At 38.3% G+C, this 21,919-nt stretch overlaps 1 protein-coding gene across 1 annotated transcript; it reads right to left on the bottom strand.

Moving 5' to 3' along the window:
* Positions 1-12,581: 12,581 nt before the first annotated feature.
* dld (deltaD) lies at positions 12,582-16,648 on the bottom strand. Its single transcript, XM_062995026.1, has 9 exons — positions 16,601-16,648; positions 16,201-16,500; positions 15,591-15,651; positions 15,199-15,456; positions 14,349-14,409; positions 14,105-14,235; positions 13,816-13,985; positions 13,496-13,712; positions 12,582-13,387 (listed from the first exon to the last, which is right to left on the bottom strand). The coding sequence occupies exons 1-9, from the start codon at positions 16,646-16,648 to the stop codon at positions 12,582-12,584; spliced, it is 2,052 nt and encodes a 683-aa protein (XP_062851096.1).
* Between the last annotated feature and the right edge of the window lie 5,271 nt (positions 16,649-21,919).

The following is a 21,919-nucleotide window of genomic DNA, read 5'->3' as shown; positions in this document are numbered from 1 at the left end:
TGAACCTGAGATATTTCATGTTTTATCTGCTCAGCTTCATTTCATTTATTAATAAACATCCATTCCTGCATTTCAGGCCTGCAACACATTCCAAAAAAAGTTGGGACAGTAAAGCATTTACCACTTTGTAATGTTGCCATTCCTTTTCACCACACTTAAAATATGTTTTAGCACCGAGGAGACCAAGTGATTTAGTGTTTTATTCAGGTTTTATTTTGTCTCATTCTTCATGCAAACACGTCTTAAGATGTGCAACAGTATCTGGTCGTCGTTGTCGCATTTTTCCTTTCAAAATTCTCCACACATTCTCTATTGGGGACAGGTCAGGACTGCAGGCAGGCCAGTCCAGTACCCGTACCCTCTTCTTCCGCAGCCATGCCTTTGTAATGTGTGCAGCATGTGGTTTTGCATTGTCTTGTTGAAAAATGCATGAACGTCCCTGGAAAAGATGACGTCTTGAAGGCAGCATATGTTGCTTTAAGATCTCAATGTACTTTTCTAGATTACTGCTGCCATCACAGAAGTGTAAATGACCTCTGTCAAGGGCATTGACACAGCCGCATACCATGACAGACCCTGGCTTTTAGACTTGTTGCTGATAACAGTCTGGATGGTCCTTTTCATCTTTGGTCCGGAGCACACGGCATCCATTTCTTCCAAAAAAGACCTGGAATGCTGATTCATCTGACCACAATACACGTTTCCACTGTGTGATGGTCCATCCTAGATGTCTCCGAGCCCAGAGAAGTCAACGCCGCTTCTGGACATGGTTAACATAAGGCTTCTGTTTTGCACAGTAAAGTTTTAAGTGGCATTTGTGCATGTAACTCTGTATTGTTGTGCTTGACAAAGGTTTGCCAAAGTAATCCCTCACCCATGTGGTTATATCAGCTATTGTTGAGTGGCGGTTCTTGATGCAGTGCCGTCTGAGGGATCGAAGATCGCAGGCGTTCAGCTTAAGCTTGTGCCCTTGGCCTTTACGCACTGAAATTCCTCCCGATTACTTGAATCGTTTAATGATATTATGCACTGTAGAGGGAGAAATATGCAAATCCCTTTCAATCTTTCTTTGAGGTACATTGTTTTTAAACATTTTAATCATTTTCTCATGCATTTGTTGACAAACTGGAGATCCTCTGATCATCTTTGCTCATCAAAAACTCAGCCTTTCCTGGATGCCGCTTTTGTACCAAACCATGATTACAATCACCTGTTGACATCACCTGTTTGGAATCACATCATTATTTAGTTTTTTCACCTCATTACTAGCTTTAAATTGCCCCCATCCCAACTTTTTTTGGAATGTGTTGCAGGCCTGAAATGCAGGAATGGAGGTATATTAACAGATGAAGTGAAGTTGAGCAGACAAAACATGAAAAATCTTGTGTTCAAACTGTCTGCAATCAAATAAAAGTCAAAGTAAATGTAAGAAACACTGCATTTTTATTTATTTGCATTTTCCATACTGTCCCAACTTTTTCTGATTTTGGGTTGTATAAAAAGACACAAAGATTATCTAAAGCTTCTGTTCATCCTTGTTAATAAACAAACACTAAACATAGTGTTTATAAAAAGATACCATTAAAAAATGGATACACAAGTGAAACCACCTGGTTTTTCCATGGTATGTTAGGGACTTTTGGCAGAAATGTACAATTATATTACAACTGTAATGCATGTTTGCAGGAACATCACTGTTTGGGACAGCTCACAGAGGAAACAGTGAATTCAAAATTGTGAATAATTAATTAATGCATTCAGTAAAAACTAATTTTGTGTGATCTTAGTTTGCTCAGAACGCATTTGTCTGTTATTATGACTTGCATGATGAACAGATCACATTGTTATGTGTAATTAATACAGAAATCCAGGTAATTTCAAAGGTTTTGCTACATGCTGGTATGCATGTGTAGACACTGTACTTAGAGGAATGCTTCTTAGATAGTTTGGGCTGATGAGTTCTGGTCAAAAGCTTTAGTGAGGAAGTGCAGCAAGACCTAGAGGAAGCCATCACCAGTATCCGCCCTCTATCTGCAGCGAATGGAAGGGGAAAAAGAAATGCTAAAGTAAACAGAGCTGTAACCATATAGCGCCTGGTTCAGCCTGACACAATATAAAGAGTATTTACTTTTTTGCTCCCATGTACTGATGGATTGTTGTTTGCTTTGATGTTTTTGGCTGATTAGCACTCTCAGTTCTCAAAGAAAATAGCAACCAGATAGTGAAAAAAGCTATGTAGTCATTGTCTTCCCTTTTTTTGTTTTCCACTTTATAGCTGAAGATCCAACTTGTATCACAGCAGGAGAGCTTCATGACCGTGGTATGTTAGCTAGTGTCAGACAGGCTGGTTCGAATTTGCTCAAAATCCACTGATCCACTGAGTTTTATGCACAACAGTTTTTGAGTTGATAAATAATTGTGCAACAAGCATCCAGTAAAAGACTTATTTGAGCTAACAGGCAGACTATAGTAACTCAAATAACCACTTTTACATCTGTGATGAGCAAATAACTCTTGTTAGCCAGGATAAGGAACCCTAAGTTGCTTAGAAATGGCCGTAAGTGACCCATATTCACTTATTCACCCAGATCTGTTCAAAGATTCTTGTACATTACTATAGTTTGTGGCTAAGTCTAATTAATTGCAGTCAAGCTATGTGGGTAGATGCCATCTTTTTTTGTTAGTGTTTATGATCTACTACACCTGAAGAGGCCATGCTACAAAGTCAGATGACATTGTTGAAGCTGCTACTCCACAAAATAAAAGAATAAAAGATATTACATACATATACATTTTCTTCATTTAGCAGTAAAGTTTAGCAGTACTGCATTTACAGTACTGTGACAGTATTTTGTCTAAGCAATTGAGGGTTAAGGGCCTTGCTCAAGGCCCAACAGTGGCAACCTGGCAGTGATGGGGCTTGAACCAGTGACCTTTTGATTTCTAGTCCAGTATCTTAAGCCATAGGCTACAATTGTACAACTGCAGAGAAATTTTGAATATACCTTTAGTGCATATTTTATCACATTTTACACAAATGCACTTCTAGATATTGCCAGTGGGCATAATAAAAATATTTGGGACAAAATGATATGGGACAAATTATTAAACAAAAAACATACCAAACACCTTTGAAACCCCTGTCAGTATTATTTGTTTTAATGGCCAAGATAGCCCTGGACCTGTAAAAGTGTCTCATGCAAGATTTCACAATGTACCTTTACACAAATGGTGAGGCAAATAAAAGAGAAGGCAGTTGTTACTCAAAAAACAGTTGTAGGACAACCTAAAAAGTAGCAGGAACAACAGTTACGCAGAGGAGAATAAGCAATGAAGTGGACCACCATCTGTTTTAGCCCCTACTAAACACCCACCACCCATATATAACTCCAGCTAAAAAAGAACAGATCTAAAGAGGGATTTAACCATATCTCAGATGCAGTAATAAAAGATACCTAATAACTCAGTTAAGTCTATCAAGAGAAAAAATTTGGAAAAGCTATCTAGATACATATTAGATAACATCTCCTCTGTAAAATATGGTTGTGGTAACATTATGTTGTGATGATGCTTTCTGCAGCAGGGATTGGTAATCAGGTATGGATTGGTAAGTATGTAAGTTTCTCTTGCAGTAAGACAATGACTAGAGACAATACCTTGACATTGCTGTATAATTTGGGAGAACTTTTTAGAGGAGTTGGCCAAATATACTTCATTACAGCGTGCGATTATTAATAAATCCTCAGTAATTACTTCATCCTGATCATACATGATGGCTTTTCCTAGACACTGTAAACCAAAATAAGATATCATTATTGGAGTCTTAAATGGCATCATCATATTTATACTGATCAATGATAGCCAAACCTAGTACAATAGTTCTGTAATTTCCATGTTTGGGACCTATTCAATCCAAAAGCTTTTAATGAATTAATGAACCTATAGTAGCTTTGTAGTAGTATTTGTAAACTCTGTAATATGTGCTTAAGCATGCAAAGTATTGTTCATCTCAGCCAGTAAGCAGGCCCACTGGTTGCTTATCACCTTGTATTAAGGTAGTTCACCTCACAGTAATCTTGAGTAAAAATCCAATTTCAATGTTTAAATCTTGATTCATGTTAGTTTATTCTGAGTGATTTCTTTCATGGTGGGAAAAGACATTTTGTAACTTCTTTATTTTTATTTCGGGTCATGTTATCAAACTGATAAAAATGGTAGTAAAACTTGTATGGTGGAATTCTTGTTAACAGTATCTATGGGAATGAAGCGTTGTGTTTAAAGTTTAGCAGCGTAAAGTGTTACTATAATTACATCACTAAAATACATTTGTAATGTAAAGTTATAAATAGAACATAAAATTATACTTAAAATTAAATGTTATAATTTTTTGTAAAAATAAAGTTATTTGTTGCCTCATTTTAGGTTTTGCTTTGATAATGAAGTTCCCCCTCACTTTCTTCTCTTTTTGTTTTTCTGTAGGCACCTCCTCTAAGTCTATTCATATTTAGATAAAAGCAGGCCTTCTCACTGTTGGTATTTACATACTGGGGAAATTCTGGGCTAGGGATGGCAATGCAGTCATCCTATTAATGTGTGGTGTTCACAGTCTATTCATTAAAACTGTGAAGCAGCCTGCAGGCTGTGATGAAGCAATCTGGAATCAGAGCCAAATGTCCTTAACAGAACGCTTATGGGGTGGTGGGGATTTGGGTGGGAGGGGTAGGGAAAGAGTGATGACGCATTATAGTATAAGAATTTTCAAACTATAAAATTTTACATGCTGTGAAATAATATAGTGTGAAACAATATAAATGGTTGCATAAGAGATTATAGCTGTCTTTGATTAGTGGGTATTATGTTTTTTTAAACAAACACAAATTCTGTTTAACTTCAATGCAAATTTCTAAGGAGAATACAGGAAAATGTTCTAATACAAACCTCATTTTCTCTTTACATCAGTTCATCTTGGCTGTCTTTGTGTCCAGAGCAGTCAACAGCATTTCTGAATGTCGTTGATACACTATATGGACAAAAGTGTTGGGTGTTTCAGTCTTATTGCCGCATAAAATCGTGTATAAAATCAAGCACCCAGTCATCCTAAAGAACTCACTGAATTCAAGTGTGGTACTGAAATAGGATACCAATGTTGAAACAAGTCAGCTCGTAATTTTTTTCCCTCCCAGATATTCCACAATCAACAGTAAGAGGTATTATTATAAAAAGCAGAAACATAGTAGCAACTCAACCACAAAGTGGCAAACCACGTACAGTTAGAGTGGGGTCGCCGAGTGCTGAGCCTGCTAGTGTATAAAAGTCATCAAGCTCTGCTGACTCTGTAACTGCAGAGATCCAAACCCCCTCTGACATTAACATCAGCACAAAAACTGTGCGTCAGGAGCTTTAGGCATGGGTTTCCATGGCCAAGCAGCTACATGCAATCCTTACAACACCAAGCATAATATCAGGTTTGGGTGGAGTGGTATAAAGCATGACACAGCTGGACTCTGGAGCAGTGGAAACATGTTTTGTGGAATGAACAATCACACTTCTCTGTTTGGCAGTCTGATGGATGAATCTGGGATCAGCGAATGCCCAGTGAACTTAACCAGCCTGACTGTCTTATGCCAACTGTAAAGTTTGGTGGAGAAGGGATGATGCTATGGAGTTGTTTTTCAGGGGTTGGTCTAGGCCCCTTAATTCAGGTCAAGTGAGGGGAAATCTTAATGCTTTAGCATACCAAGAAATTTAGGACAATTGTATTCTTACAACCTTGTGCGAACAATTTGGGGAAGGCTCTTTTCTATTGCAGCATGACTATGCTCCAGTGCACAAATCAAGGTTCATAAAGGCATAAAGGTTGTGTGAGTTTGGTGTAGAAGAACTTGACTGGCCTGACCTCAAACACCTTTGGGAAGAACTAGAACAGGGATTGCAAGCCAGGCCCTCTCTTTTAACATCAGTGTCTGACCTTACAAATGCTCTTCTTGATGAATGGGCAGATAGACTTTATCCCAGAAAAGTGGAAGTTGTTATAGCTGCAGGGGAGGGGGGCAAACTCCATCTTAATACATATGGATTTAAAATGAGATGTTATAAAAAGCTCCTGTATGTACATGTATAGGTGTCCCAATATATGGCTTACGGGTTGTGTAATGATGTAAATGGTCAGGACCCCCACAGGACCACTACAGAGTAGGTATTATTTGGGTTGTAAGTCATTCTCAGCACTGCAGTGACACTGACATGGTGGTGGTGGGTTAGTGTGTGTTGTGCTGGTATGAGTGGATTAGACACAGCAATGCTGATGGAGTTTTTAAACACCTCAATGTCACTGCTGAACTGAGAATAGTCCACCAACCAAAAATATCCAGCTAACAGTGCCCGGTGGGCAGCGTCCTGTGACCACTGATGAAGGTCTAGAAGATGACCAACTCAAACAGCAGCAATAGATGCGCGATCGTCTCTGACTTTACATCTACAAAGTGGACCAACTAGGTAGGAGTGTCTAATATAGTGGACAGTGAGTGGACACGGTATTTAAAAACTCCAGCAGCGCTGCTGTGTCTAATCCACTCATACCAGCACAACACACAAACACACCACCACCGTCAACTAAATAATACCTACTCTGTGGTGGTCCTGTGGGGGTCCTGACCATTGAAGAACAGGGTGAAAGCAGGCTAAAAAGGTATGTAGAGAAATAGATGGACTACAGTCAGTAATTGTAGAACTACAAAGTGCTTCTATATGGTAAGTGGAGCTGATATGGACAGTGAGTGTAGAAACAAGGAGGTGGTTTTAATGTTATGGCTGATCAGTGTACATTCTGAATGTAGTGCTTTTTGAGGGGGAAATAAGTAAAATGTATATAAGGTATATATAGGTATATTAAATAAATAATGATATCACATAAAAATTTAATAAACATAAAATACAAGCTAAAACCGCCCTGCTTTTTCCAAACACTACACTATGTCATAAGCTTCCACCCTTTGTCCTCACTACTGAAGGATTGCCACTCATTGTAAGAAAAGCCACGAAGCTCCAACTTTTACCGTCTGCCACTGAAAATGATTATCATGTGAAGAGAATAGAGCATTCAGCGTTTGTGGTCATTAATCAGGCATCATTCGGCTTGCAGTTCCCACACATCACTCGACGCTGCCCTTAAAAGGTCCACACCCCACTCCCCTCTACAGCCAATTGTGAGCTTTCTTGTATTTTTGAAATATCTGTGTGATTGACAGCTATGCATATGTCCACACCACCAACCTGTTTATGTGGAGTTTTGGATTCTTTTAGGATGTAGTGATAATCTTAGATTCTTAGTTTAAAATTCTCTGTGCCATGACCTTTACAGGTCACCAATGGTCCTTCATATTGAGAGTATGACCTGCACTGACCACTCACATTATGGCCAGCAGCTGCATGCAGTGCCCTGGGTGAGCTCGGTTCACACAGGCCATCAGAATACAAACACATAAAGAATAAGCTGCATTTATCATCGTGTGACAGCTTCATTTCTTACAGTGCTTTTTTAAAGTGTGTTCTATTCTTAGGTACCTCATGAGTTTTCGAGGGTGTATTGAGTCCCATTGAAAATGTAAACGAATGTTGTGTGCACTTACTGACATTCGGTGCGCTGGTGGACTGATTGATGTGGTCCCCATTAATGTCATTGTGGTGTGGATTTTCCTATATTATCTTCTTAATCTGAGACAAATTATGTGTTCCAACATGTCAAAAGGCCAAGTAAAACTGACCCTGGGTTACAAAAGTGTGCATTTGAAACAAAGTTAAATTACTTTCATTAATTACGTAATATAAGCAAACATATCTGCCAATGAGTGAGTAGAAATATTTAAAACTTAAATAAGTAGAAACGTCTACAAATAAGTTTAAAAATCTAAATTATTTGCCAACATTTGGTATTTTTTTCTGTTTTTGCAGTGCACCCGTTTTTCCCAATCAAACATGTTATGTTGTACATTTTTAAATATTGGACAGGCTGCAAACTAACATATTCTGGAAGTTTTTTTAATTTATTTAAAATGGCATAAAAAACAAGATTGGCTGGTGTGTACCATGTCTTCAGCTATTATCTGGATGTGCTTCTATTCTTCTTCATTTTCTGCTTCTCTTATATGCTCGCCTTGAAGATGTGCGCTTGGCTTATACTGGTTGAATACTTGCTTTGAGGGCATCTGTTGCCTTATAGTCCTCCCAACATCTGCTGCTATTGCTCCCCATTCCCAGCATGCTGTGGTATATGGTTTCTCCCAAAGGTGGCCTTTGTATGCACCATTGTGAATTCGATCATTGTCTGCCACAGGCAGTTCCCACGATGCAGAGGAAGTTACTGCCATTCCAACAGACACACCGCCACACTCCCCTAACTGTCTGAGGTGATCATCTTCTCATCAGGGACAACCCGGCTCAAAATGTTATCTGTACTAGATGAATTTTGCATGAAACTATTAAGGCTGATTTTGTATGTAAAACGATCATTACCACTGACCAAAATCAAGAGTTTATGAAGCTTTTTACGAAAATAACTGGTTGCATCTTTTGTCTTGAATATGACCCGAAGCATCTTTTGTCAAGGCTAATAGTGCTTCTACAATACTGTACCTTTTTGTCATAGTTTGGCAAGTCCAGTTTAAATGTTTTAGTATAGAATTACTGAAGTGTACTTTGCTTGTTGCTTTGATGGTACCATGATTTGTACTTTTAGTTTGTACAAACTCCATCCTTGAAACATTTCATAAAATGTAATAAAAACAAGAATCTGTTATTTGTTCATTCTGAAGTTGTTAAGCCTGTTTTTAAGACAAAATACAAAGAAAACATTTTCAGTGAGAGATTTTCCAGTCTTTATGGCAGTGGCAATATGTAAGCCAAAGTAAATGATAGATGACAGCCCATTTGGAATTTGCTAAGCAGCATATAAGGAAAAAACATTCTCTGGTATGAGAAGACTAAAACTGAGCACCCTGTGCAAAACAACAAGCACTATGCATGAGAAAAACAGGCACTGCACATCACCTGGCTAATACCATCCCTACGGTGAAACAAGATTGTGGCAGCACCATGCTGTGGGGTGCTTGGGAGCTCTAGAAAACATTTTCAATCATTCAATCAAACATTTTATTAAATATGTTATTATAAACTACATAATTGTAGCATACTGTATGTTTAAAATCCAGGCATCACATACAAGGCTAAAAAGATGTGGGCTCTATAAGTTCATGAATTTATCTTTGCTACCTACTTTATCCTGGTTGTGGAAGGTGAAAGTAGATTAAAATACCTAAAGAAAATAATGTGACTAAGGGAAAAAATGCTGAATTCTCCACAAACACTGTTCCCAGGATTCTACATCCACATTACCACATCTGCCCTTGTAAAAATGTAAGTAGTCAATAAATTCCTAAAATACAGGCATGTTTGAAATTACCCACCTTTCTAGTACTATTCTTTTATAAGATAAAGTTTAATTAAAGTGTGCACTATAATATTTATGGACTTATTTTACCTACTTAGACTACCAGTGACTACCCACCTGTGTTCTATTGTTACAAGCGACTTGACAGCCATGATAATAATAATAATAATATTGTTAATGATATTATTATTATTATTATTATAAAAATCCTGTTCTAAAATATATTAGAGTTGACTTGCTACACTAAGTATATATTATAGTACTGAATTTAGTATACCAAAAAGGTAGTGCAAGGACATATGATACATAATTCTGAATTAATTTAGTCTTATGCATTTTAGACAAGCATATTCTGCCTAAACTAATAAAATGCATAAGTAAGTGATAAAATAAGTGATTTTATACACATTTACAAGCCAGGCCAGAAAAAGTATGTCAACCTCTCAAGTAAATTGCTTACAAAGGACTTTAAATAAACCAGAGAGATACATTAACTGGAAATCATTTTAGTATTGGGTATCTCATGAGGACAAAGCATTCTGCAGGGATTAGACCAGGAGCACAATATTTAGCACTGAAGAAAAGCAAGAGGTCTGTTTATATAGTCACTTTAAAAAAAATTTAGAAAAAAGGGTTTTTGCTGAAAAAGTAGCATAAATAAAACAACTAAATGGCTACAGAGATGTTTTGCAACACAGTTGAAACAGTGTTTTGTAGTCAGATAAGATGCAGGTTAACTTGTGGACAGAAGATGCAGGAACAATTATGTATTGGGGTTGCTTTTAGGGGATCTGTACTTATACTCTAAAATATGTATTAGGACATTTTGCAGGGTTGCAATTCAACACCATAGGTTTAATGTTGAATGACACATGAAAAAATGAACTGAAAATGTGACTAAATAAAGTTTGTTTATTATGGATCGGTGCATTTTTTAAATTATTTATGCAGAAATTCACATTTACAAAACTTTTGTTGGAATTGTATAGAAATGGAATTACATTAATAGAAATAAAATACCACATTGTTAATGTTTAACTTTTTAATCATATAGAACATGTTTCTGTTAGTTTTCATTTGCAAGTTGACAACTAGAAAGGCATCTGAGGGCAGTAGTCTCACTGAAGTGTGCTGTTACCTTTTCCTCATGAGTGGCAAGTGTCTGCCCTTACGAGTGTTTGGAAAACAAAGAGGAAAACGGCCACCCCCTTGGTCTGTGGGTTTATATTGGGAGCAGGACTTCCTTCATTCCAGAGGTCCTTAGGTCACCCTTCAAGACTGAGAAAGTGATTGATGATCTCCAGGTCCTGAGGTGCACTGTCACCTTTTGGCTGGGTGGTCTGTCCTCAGAAGTGTCAAGGGGCACTTGTGGGACATGTAGTAAAAGGTCACACAGTGACTTCGGTCCATACCTGTATATAAGTTGTCAACTTTTTGTATTATCAGTGCAACAGACAAATGTAAAACATGCGTACATTTAGCATATAAACTAAGTTTTTTCTTATTGAAAGTTTGTGTCCATTAGTTTTGGCAGTGTATCTATGGATATGTGTCATAAGTGTACCTACGAATGTGTCATGGCCAAGTGTTCCACTGTGGGGTGAATGAGAAATCCACATGTTTAAGGTGGTGGCATTCCTGAGCATGTGTGGGGTGGATATTATACAAAAGGCAAAATGGGCTTCAAGTTCATAATACAAACTCTTAAAACTATTAATAATTTATGAACCCATTTGATATGCTAATTTAATTAATATAGTGTTTGCTGAATTCTTCACACTAAAGAGTCATTTGGGTATGTTTCTTAAGGATTTATTTGGAAAAATATTAAGGTGATTTTCTTCATGAAGAACACTTATAAAAAACAATTCTCATACATTTTAAAATCGCATTTAAATACAATACCGTAGAAAAAGTCACTATGACCCGAAGTGCCTTATATACAATATACAATATTTGCAAAATGAAAAAAAAAGATTAAATTATATCTGACCTAACAAAAATCCACAAATTAATCACAGATATCATTTAAATAAAAACAATACAATTTATAAAACATTTACATATTCGCTGAACATTTTTGATGGCATGATTTTAAATGGATCAGAGATAGACACTGCAGTCAGTGCATATTAATACACAGTAATCATGTTTTAATGTTAAATACATTTTTCAAAAGGGAACCCTCCATAGTGCAATGAGGTAAAACAAATTTCCCTGCAGGAAGTGCAGCAAGTTCATCTGGCACATTCCTGGGAAAACAAACTTTGAGAATGGGAGCCATTATGGCCCAACATCTTTTTTTTCTGCAGTCACTGTGCTTACTTCAGTTGAGAACCAGCTCATTCTGAGTATCACCATCAACATAATGCTGTGTTCGACTAAAGCTTATCATTTTGAATTTCCTTTTGATGAGAAAAAACAAAGAAAACACCTCAACTGGAGATTCCTACGAGGAAGGTTTTTCATCCTCATATGATGTCATATCAACATGTTTGCTCACATCATTAACAAAATTATAGCAGCATATCTTGAGATGAGATTACTGTAATATCTCCTTTAGATCAATTATTATATAGACACAGTAGTTGATTCAGTCCATAACAATAAAAAACAAGCTGTTTGGAGAAACATGTTTTCCCAAATTGTAAAATGGGGTAGGTTGGAAATGATGTAGTTTGAGTTTCATCTTCCCATTTTCAGAGGTGAGTCGAACGCAGCACAAGTCCCACAGCAGCAGTCACAAGAAGGAAACATTCCCTCTGGTTTGAGCAGCATAAACTGGAGTAAAACCTCCTGTAGAACAAACGAGCTACAGCTCTGCTGTGGCATTAAACCTGCAAATGAGAAAAGATAAGTTAGATTTTCTGATTGTTACAAGTAGAATTGCACACTGTTGTGAAATGTTTAAAGATATCTGGTAGACTTACCTCAGTTGCAATAATACATTCATCCTTTTCATCTGACATCACAAAGACAGACTGGTACTTTGAGTCTTTGCATGTAGACTCTGGACATTTCTCTGAAGTCTCACTGAAATTAAAAATAAATATATATATTAGCCATAAATTCAAAGGCCCAGTTTACTGAAATAGTCTTGTCTGACACAACCAGCTTCTCTAAGATCTGACAATAGTTACCTTTTTAAATGTTTTCTGTGCTTTTCTTCTGAGTCAGAGTCAAATGCCTCACATTTTGCGTCTTGACTTTCCAAGTCCTCTTTTCCCAGATCCTCCTGCTTCAACTCATGAACAAGATTATAATCCACTGAATAGCGAGACTTGTAGCCTTTCTTTTCTACACCGGCTGTGTCACTCTGATAGTCCACCTTCTTGTTGGTGTTCTTGACCTGAGTGGTGCCTATAATGCTGACGGTCAGGTCCTTTTCACGGCTGCGGTTGTTGGTCAGGTTGTTCATGGTCTCATTTTCATTGTAACTATCAGCTTGTTGTCTTCTCTGCTGCAGTTTTATATGAATAAACACAATCAAAACAGCACAGCCAAGCAGGAGCAAAAGCACTAGAATAATCCCTGCGCAGACCGCTGTCCAAGGAAATACATTCTCCTCTTCATCATCAGAGTAAATTTTATCAGCTCCTTCTATCACAGGCTGTCCTTGAGTATGTTCAGGGAGCAAGAACTGGCAGTTACGTCCACCATATCCAGGAATGCAGGCACACACATAGCGATTGTCTCTTTCATGGCAAGTAGCCCCGTTGTGACATGGGTTATGCGCACACTTGTTGACCGCCACGCTGCAGTTCTTGCCAGTGTAGCCTGGAGAACAGGTACACCTGTAGTCGTTGAGTCCATCCTGGCATGTGCCACCATTCTGACATGGAAAGCTTGCACATTCATTAATGTTGTCATCACAGTGTGCTCCTGTAAAACCCTCTGGACATTGGCAAAGATAGGAATCCACAAGGTCTAGACACTGGGCACCTGGGAAAAAATTTTAATAATAGATATTAGATTCATTTATTCCAACTCCAGTCTAGTTGTTTTTATAAATGATGTTTAAAATTGAAATAATTCACAGTTTCAATTTACCATTTAAACAGGGGTTGGAACTGCAGTGATCAATCTTCTTTTCACAGTTTAAGCCAGCATAACCTATGGGGCACTGACAAAAATAACCTCCTTCAGGATTGTCCAAACACCGTCCACCGTTGAAACAAGGGCCATCAGCACAAGTCATAGCACTCAGCTCACAGTTTCTTCCATAAAAACCAGGAGGACAGGCACAGGTATAGGTGTTTTCGAGATCCTACAAGAATAAGGAGAAATAAGGTTTAGAGAAATTGTGCTTTTGGTGTCAAGAGATTCTATATCACAACTACCAACAAACTACTGAGCACAGTAATACTTACAGAACAGCTTCCTCCATTCCTGCAGGGGCTTTCAGAGCATTCATTAACTTCAGTTTCACAGCTTGCCCCAGTGAAACCAGGTCTGCAGGTGCATGTGTAGCTGCCTTGGCCAGTGTTAGTGCAAGTGGCTCCATTCTGGCATGGCTTATGGTGTGTGCAGTAATTAAGATCTAAAACACAAAGGCAAAGAAAGTGTTAATCATTTATTTATTTAGTTTTTTGTTGAGTACATATTATGCTGCAGAATGTTGCAGAGATTTTTTTTAAAACAATTTAATATAATATTTACCTTGGTTGCAAAAGAGACCACCCCAGCCCTCTTGACAGTTGCACTGCCAAGGCTGCTGACAGGTACCGTGTAAGCAGCCTGGATAGCGGATACAGTCATCGCAGTACTTTCCACTGAAGCCAACTCTGCATCTAAATTAACACAAAAAAATCTATATTAAAATACTGTTTAAGGACAAAAAATCTAAATGTATGTAAAGGTAAAAAAAAATCTGAGCAAATAATTAAAATTTTGCCATACTTACTTGCATTCACCTGGCTTGTCACAAAATCCGTGTTCCTCGTCGCACCCAGGCATACAGATTGCTGTAAGGAAAGCATTTATATATTAATTATAAATCAAGTAAAGTTAAGCAGTATGATGTATGCACTGAATGACTATACAACTATGTATGTTTGGTTTATATTCATTACAGACAGATCAAAACAGTGCTGCTTATCTAGCAACTTGTCTGAATTACACATGTAAGAGAAAGAAAAGATGAAAAGATTCATTCACACAACGTTTCAACTCCACAGTATTGAAAATTGCAATAAAACGTAGGTTTTATTGTTATATTATTTATATTGTGTGTCAGTGAAGATTGTTTTGTGGTCTAGTAACCCCATCTGTATATTTCTAGATAAAAATGCCAGTGCCATCACCCTGGGGAAAAGGTGAAGCTTAACACAGTTGCGCCCATACAAAAGCTTTATAAACAAAAGCCTTCTTTTCTTCTAACTGTGGGTCAGAAGTCCCTTTTTTCTCACTCTGTTCATACAACCCCCTCCCCATAGTGTCCCAGAGATAAGGGTAGACAGCTGGTGGACTTGCTGCCAGTGCAGGACAGCTGCTGTATTGTCTCCTCTCACTCAGCAGCTGCCCGTTTACAACAATACCGCACAAGTGAGGCCAATCAGCTTCGAGCACTGAATCAACCAGCCAATCAAGCGTCAGCTTTAGTGTTCGGGACGCGTGCCATTATTTCGCTAGCGGCTATGTTTTGTATCAATTAGGTACACGGTATTTCCGAGCTGAGGTAAAGTTTGGTGTTTACGTTACGAAAAGTCGTACTTTAAAGAAGTGTTCATATTTAAATATTGTAAGGTACTTACGTTCTGTACAGTATTGGCCTTTCCATCCAGAGTTACAGATAATTTCTCCCCGCTCTCCGCATGTAAAGTGGCCGAAGGCGTCGTCTCGAGGGCGACAGAAGACCGAGCAGCCCTCTCCGTAGTAATGCTCATCACACACAAATCTGTACGAGTACTTCAGCTCGGTTCTTCCTGACACCTGTAGATCCTGAGACCATTCCTCTCCCACAGTCAGGTGTCTCTGAGTTGTCATGCGACTGATCAGACGCTCTGGGTTTTCTTTAAATGAAACAAACGCAGCATATTAGTTTCACTATTCACTTACAATGAAAAGTATGATTGGTACTTCATACATGTAATAAGAACGCTAAGGTAGGCTATATCTAACATGCGCTTGTTTCACTTGCACTCACCTGTTGATAAGTCCTCAGTGGATTCTGTATGCAGTGCCTCAATGATCAGAGAAAATGTACCCTGTTAGGCGACAGAAAAAAACATCAAGATAAGCCAAGGAAAGAAGTGTTACCACATTTGTAGGATCCCTACTGTTTAACATATAGCTAACGGAAGGTGAGGATGAACGGAGGTGTGAGAGCAACAGGGCTCTTGCTCTGATTCCTTAGATTCACACTTCCTTACTGGTGTTAAATGAAAGCTTTAGGAATTTCACGCTGTGCTGGCAAATATACAGCCTACCATCCCTAGAGATATGATATAGAGTTTCCAACCCTGAGTTTGTCAGTGTGCTTTAGATGAGACATTTATTTCACATGGATAGACTAGTTACTCTTAAAACCATATGTTTTCTAAAAGCTCCAGTACGTTATGTTTACCATAAAATATGGTATCCTTTAGATTTTGCAATGCTCAGAACTTATACATTGTACGGTAGTGATCGACACACAGAACACTGGATAGATGTGTGCAACATGCTACAATATATTGATCTGTATACTGCATCTAAACCAGAAAAAACACAGATGTATTGTTTGATTTCCTTTATAATTATTTGCAGCTACTCACCGGCCATGTAAATCCAAACGGGAAACGAATAGGATTGGTGAAGGTGCTGTCTGATACACTGTCAGGGACTTGAAAGGAGTTTGATCCGACGACAGGAGTAACAGCTCCTCCATACGTACACGGAGGATCCGGGGATACATTAGTCTGATAATGCTTGAGACAAATCCTAAAAAACGTTTTGCATTCGCACTGTTGAATTCCCGACGCTGATTCTCCTTTACAGCAGTTTCCGTTGCCTGTTACTCCTTTCTTGTTAAGGAACTCTTGCAACTTCAGTTCAAACATACCAGAACACAAAATCTGAAAAGGATAACAAATGCGATCAGTGATTGGAATTTTATGAATACATTTGACCCATTGTATGAAATTAATTACAAAACAAGAGGCACATGTTCCTTACCTGGCTCAACATGGCAAAAAGAATGGCAGCTATCAAAAGTCGCCCCATGGTGGTAAAGCTCACCGAGATGTTAGGCTACACTTCCACGGGACGGATTGCTTAAAAAGTCATGTAAACTCCAACTGTTGTTTGTGAACTCTTCAACCAAAAAGCCTTGATGATCTATAAATGATGAAGTTTATCTTCTTCTGTTAGCCATATATGTCCTCTCTTACAAAATACACGCAGTTAAATCCCAAATGTCTTAGAAAAAATGTCCCAGAGCAATTACTCCAAGTTTTCAGTGCGATTTCCACAGACACAGCAGGTCCCGTTCACGTTGTTTGTACTGATCCAACGCGTTTTCCCTGCAAAGCTCTTTATTCCATGTAGTGAGAACGAATGAATGTGTATCTGCTGTCCCAGTCCACCGAGTGCTCGTTATATACAGAGTGCGTCTGCTAGGGTAATGAGATGCAAATGAGAGCTACTCCCCAATCTGGCTCAAATTGTCACAAAGGAACACTTTTCACCCCATCCACCCCCTTCCCCACTTCCCCACACACACACCCTCAAAGATCGCCAAATGGTCAGTGAGCTGTAAAATGTGCAACCCTTCCCCATTGCTAAAAGAAGTGGGGGAAACTTATTTACATATAGCAAAAAAATTCAACCCCAAGAATCCTGCACATCCGAGCACAAACCCTCAAATTACATCACACATCGCGTGTGCATAACTCAATGTCTGTTCAGAGAAACTTCAATCGTGCTTTAGAGTTTAAAGTCATTCGGGTACTATTTAGGAAGTGGTAGTGGTGTATACATATATACAACTACAATGAATGATTGTAACGGCTCAGTAGATTTTTTAACATATTTAATATATTACTTTGTCATAGCCATGATATGACAAAATTATATAATTATATATTAAATATATTACGCTCAACTCAACTAACAATAACAATAAGAACAAATCTATACAAAACAGGTGCAATAGGTGCAAAAATATAAAATAGAATAAAATATTAATATAAACAGTGCAAATAATAACAATTAAAAAGGTGACATTTACAGTATTGAGGTAGTAAAAAATCAAATATATTACATAATTAGCAGTGCCATTTATAAGTATTTATAAAAGTATTTAAAAATATTGTATAACTTCACCTATTCTAGAAGTCTTGCAAATGTTGTTTATAACATAAATAATACATTGTCCTCGGAAACGTAGGCATGTTAAAAACACCAAAACAAATACTAAAGACAATTTATCAATTATTTATTTATTTTGTTTTAATTTTTATCTGTGTGCAGAATAATATTTCTTATAGTCAATAGTTTATAGATGTGGTCTAATTACTTACTAACACTCTTATTCATTTCTTTTTCATTTAAAAAAAAACACACTTTGGTTCTAACAGGTTTTAGCAGATTTGTGTTCTTGGAGACTGTTAATTACTTAGACTAGAGTAATGAAATGTTTGCTATGGAAGCACTTCTGTAAGTCGCTCTGGATAAGAGCGTCTGCTGAATGCCGAAAATGTAAATGTAAATGTATACTCATGTAGGTTTGTTGAAACGTAACGTTTTCTTTCCAACATATCTAAGCCGTGCAGTAAAAAAGGGTTAAAAAGTTATCATTTTCTTTCTAACATGTCTAAGCTATGCAGTGAAAAGTTTTAAAAGTTAATATTTTCTTTCTAACATGTGTAAGCTGTGCAGTAAAAAGTGAACGGGTGTGCGTCGTTCGCGTGGCTGTCATTAAAGCACTTTGTTATTGTATGAGGGAAGAATAAGTTTTCTCTTTGTGCTCTCAGCTGTATGGTAATGCGCCCAGCACCTGCTCTCTTTACAATGTGGAGAGCGAGTGAGCGAGAGAGAGAGAGAGAGAGAGAGAGAGAGAGAGAGAGAGAGAGAGAGAAGATCTCTGAAGACCTGTGAAAAGAGTCTAAAACTTAACTGCCCACTTGCCTACTCAGGAATGCTTTTTACATGTTTAGATTTGTGTAAAGGAAAATGATCATTCTGTTGTGATACGTAAATTCACTTACCAGTAGGCTTAAGTACAGATTACGTTCATGTTTGTGTTAGTGTGTTCGTGTATTAGGGTGGTCTTAATGAAATGGTTAATTAAATTCTTTTTAGTTGATCTTCCATTATGAACGCATAGCATCACCTCTTAACTGCTGTTTATTGGTCAATGAATTGAAAGTTTTAGGAGGAGAGAGGGTATACCTTTGCCAGTTTACCATACCAGACAAATGTGTGATGAACTTTGTACTTAAAGCATATTTTAAGAAACTCCTTTCTGCACTTTGAACCACCCCTTTTGTTGGTTTGTTTGTTAATTAGGATTTTAACGTCATTTTTTACACTTTGGTTATATTCATGACAGAAACGGTAGTCACTCATTACACAAGATTCATCAGTTCACAAGGTTATATTAAACACAGTCTTGGACAATTTAGTGTCTCCAATTCCGGAAACCGGAGCACCCGGAGGAAACCCACGCGGACAACATGCAAACTCCACACAGAAAGGACCCGGACCGCCCCACCTGGGAATCGAACCCAGGACCTTCTTGCTGTGAGGCGACAGTGCTACCCACTTAGCCACCGTGCCGCCCTTCTATTATGTAATAAAGGGTGACAGTGTCAGTATAAGAGTTGTAGTATGTAATGTGGGTTACACTTGATAAAATACAACTTGTTTTAGAGCAACATGCTGCCCAAACACCCCTTTTAAAACTGTGGACCACATGTGTTCAATTGGAGCATTGGACCCAAGACTAGTACTTAATAATTCTTTTAAAAGTGGTGATACTTTTTATTCACCATTTAGGTGACCAGTTAAAACAGCCCTGTCATTTTTCGATTCACATTCCAGTAAACAATTCTTTATCCGGACGTGGCACACATTTTGCAATTATGGCAGCAAAGCGTAAGTGAAAGGCAAAGTGAGACCTCTTGGATTTATGCCCACTTCGCTTATTCTTTCCGAGCATAATTTATGCCACGCGATTCTGTCTTGGTGAAATCAAGCAGAAAGCTCCCCTTCTTCCCGTCCACTACCCTCCTTTCTGGAGCTGGACTATAGAGAGACTGTTTAACTTAAGTGTTTCTATAGGGGGCTGTTGTACTTTAACTCCTGCCCACCAGTAGCTGCGATGAACAAAGCCTAGGACTCGAGGTCCGACTATTCATCTTTTCTTTGGGCTTTAATTTTCATTGATTTTGAATACAAGAGGGAGCCCTTTGGGGATTCTCTCATTCTCTCTGAAGGCCACGACACGCCTTTAGACGCGCTCACTCCCCCCCCCCCACAGGCAACCATCTGCTCTCCCAACCAAATGGCGTGTTTTTTTTTCTCCTTCTCTAGGTTTAACTGCATGTCTTCACTGCTTTGCTCCTATGTGCGGTGCAGTCTTCTTGTAAATTAGACTGGAAGCAAGCCACAAGTGAATGACAGACAACTGGCCATATGGTTAGGGAAGCTGAAAGTGAGATGACGAGAGTCAAAGTGGCTTGTGGGAATGTATTATAACGACTATTGCTTTCATGGTAGACCTGTTGCTTACAAAGCAGTCCAGTGGATTGCGAAGAGCATATGTACATTTTCCCTGTTATTCTGAGTTAATTAATCGTCACACATTAAAGCACCTTATTACCAGGCTGAACTACATCTGTATTGTAAGCTGCTTTATTTGCGAGATCGTATAAACCGGCTCACTGTGACGCAGCAAAGCCTCGCGCCGATTACAATAACAAAGGAGAGGTCGCGTGGCTCGAGCCTGCACGTTTGATTGATAAGAAGCAGCACGACGGAGGATGAAAACATCCAGGTTTAGCTAATGCCGCACAGCCACCTGTGCTCTCTCGCTGTTATAGCGCAGCTACGAGCATAGTACTGGTTAAGGGCTGGCCTTTGTGTCTTAAGTCCGATTATTTTGGACAGCTGCTATGAACGAGCCTGCGGTTCCAGCAGCGCACTGGCTATTGTAACAGAAAGGTTTAGGGCGCAGTGTGTGTGCGCGCGTGTGCATCTCGAATTATTCGGCTGAGGACAGTCGCGTGCCGATGCCCCTCAGAGAACATCTGCCCCTCTCCCCAGTGTGTTTTTGTTCATGTGAGAAGCTTCAGTTTAAAGTGAGAGAAGAAAATCAATAGTTCACAGAAGAACAAATCTGTTCGTTATATAGACAATAAACCTGAGCGTGTTATGTTCAATTGTATACCTATATTTATAAAACTGAATTTAGGTCATCTGAACTACTAAAGCTAAGTAAAGAAAATTATTAATTTCATAAATTCATTATTTAATGTGGGTCTTTAGATATGATTAAGTTATTAGGTGAGTCTGTATTATCCAGAAATGTTTGCTTTGCAAAACTATTTGTGGGCAGTCTATGGACCCACTTTGACTCTGATAAGTTTAAACTGGTGACAGAAGATAAGCAAATATACAGTATGTGTACTTGTAAGATGAGATTATATATGTTAAATCTGCCCAACATGCAACCTTGACATAAGACTTATGAGCCAAAAACGTTAGGACAACCTAACTAATATGCTGTCAAAGCAGCTTCCAGAGACACGCATTCCACCAGACATCTGAAGGTGTTCTGTGGTATGTGGTAACAGAACATTACCAGCATGTCCTTCAACTTCTGTTCATTGCAAGGTGGATTGCCTTACAGTGGTCCTGGAGCCATCATTTCCATAGGTAAATAATGCACACATGGTCTGTCTGCATAATCTTGGAAAAAAAAAACAGTATTCATCAGATCTGTCCAGTCTTCCATTGCTCAAATGTTCTGTCAGATGCCTGCATGCCTAGGTGCTTTTGACAGTTGACAGGAGTTAGCATGGTCACTTTGCATGGCCTGTGACTATACGCAACCCCATGCACAGAAGTGTTTGATGCACTGTGTGTGTTGACACATTTACCTTATCAGTATTATTTAATATGACTCTTTTTTCCAAATGTAACTTCCAGTAACAGAAAGTACTGACTACATAACTAATTACTTGTAACTTACAAACAGCATGGTGTATTATAAAGTGACATTAAAGATTATCAGTATTATTGAACTTATTTGTAATTTGAATCACAGTAGCTTTTCAGTTGGTTCATACCAGACAACACAACCTTCATGTCCTCTGGCATCGATAAGGCAAAGAACAGTCTATTGTTGGTTTGTGGCTTGTCTTGTGACTGTCAAGGGGTAGTCAAGGACTTTGGTCATGTTGTCTGGACGTAACAATTTAGGCTTTATCAAATAAGCCTAACATTTAATAGATTTTCTATTTGTTACAGAAATTCTGTTTGCCTACATTC

The sequence above is a fragment of the Trichomycterus rosablanca genome, chromosome 5, assembly GCF_030014385.1.
Source record: "Trichomycterus rosablanca isolate fTriRos1 chromosome 5, fTriRos1.hap1, whole genome shotgun sequence".
In the NCBI taxonomy this organism is placed as follows: domain Eukaryota; kingdom Metazoa; phylum Chordata; class Actinopteri; order Siluriformes; family Trichomycteridae; genus Trichomycterus; species Trichomycterus rosablanca.
Note: the sequence above shows the minus strand (reverse complement) of the source record. Positions and strands in the feature narration are given on the sequence as shown.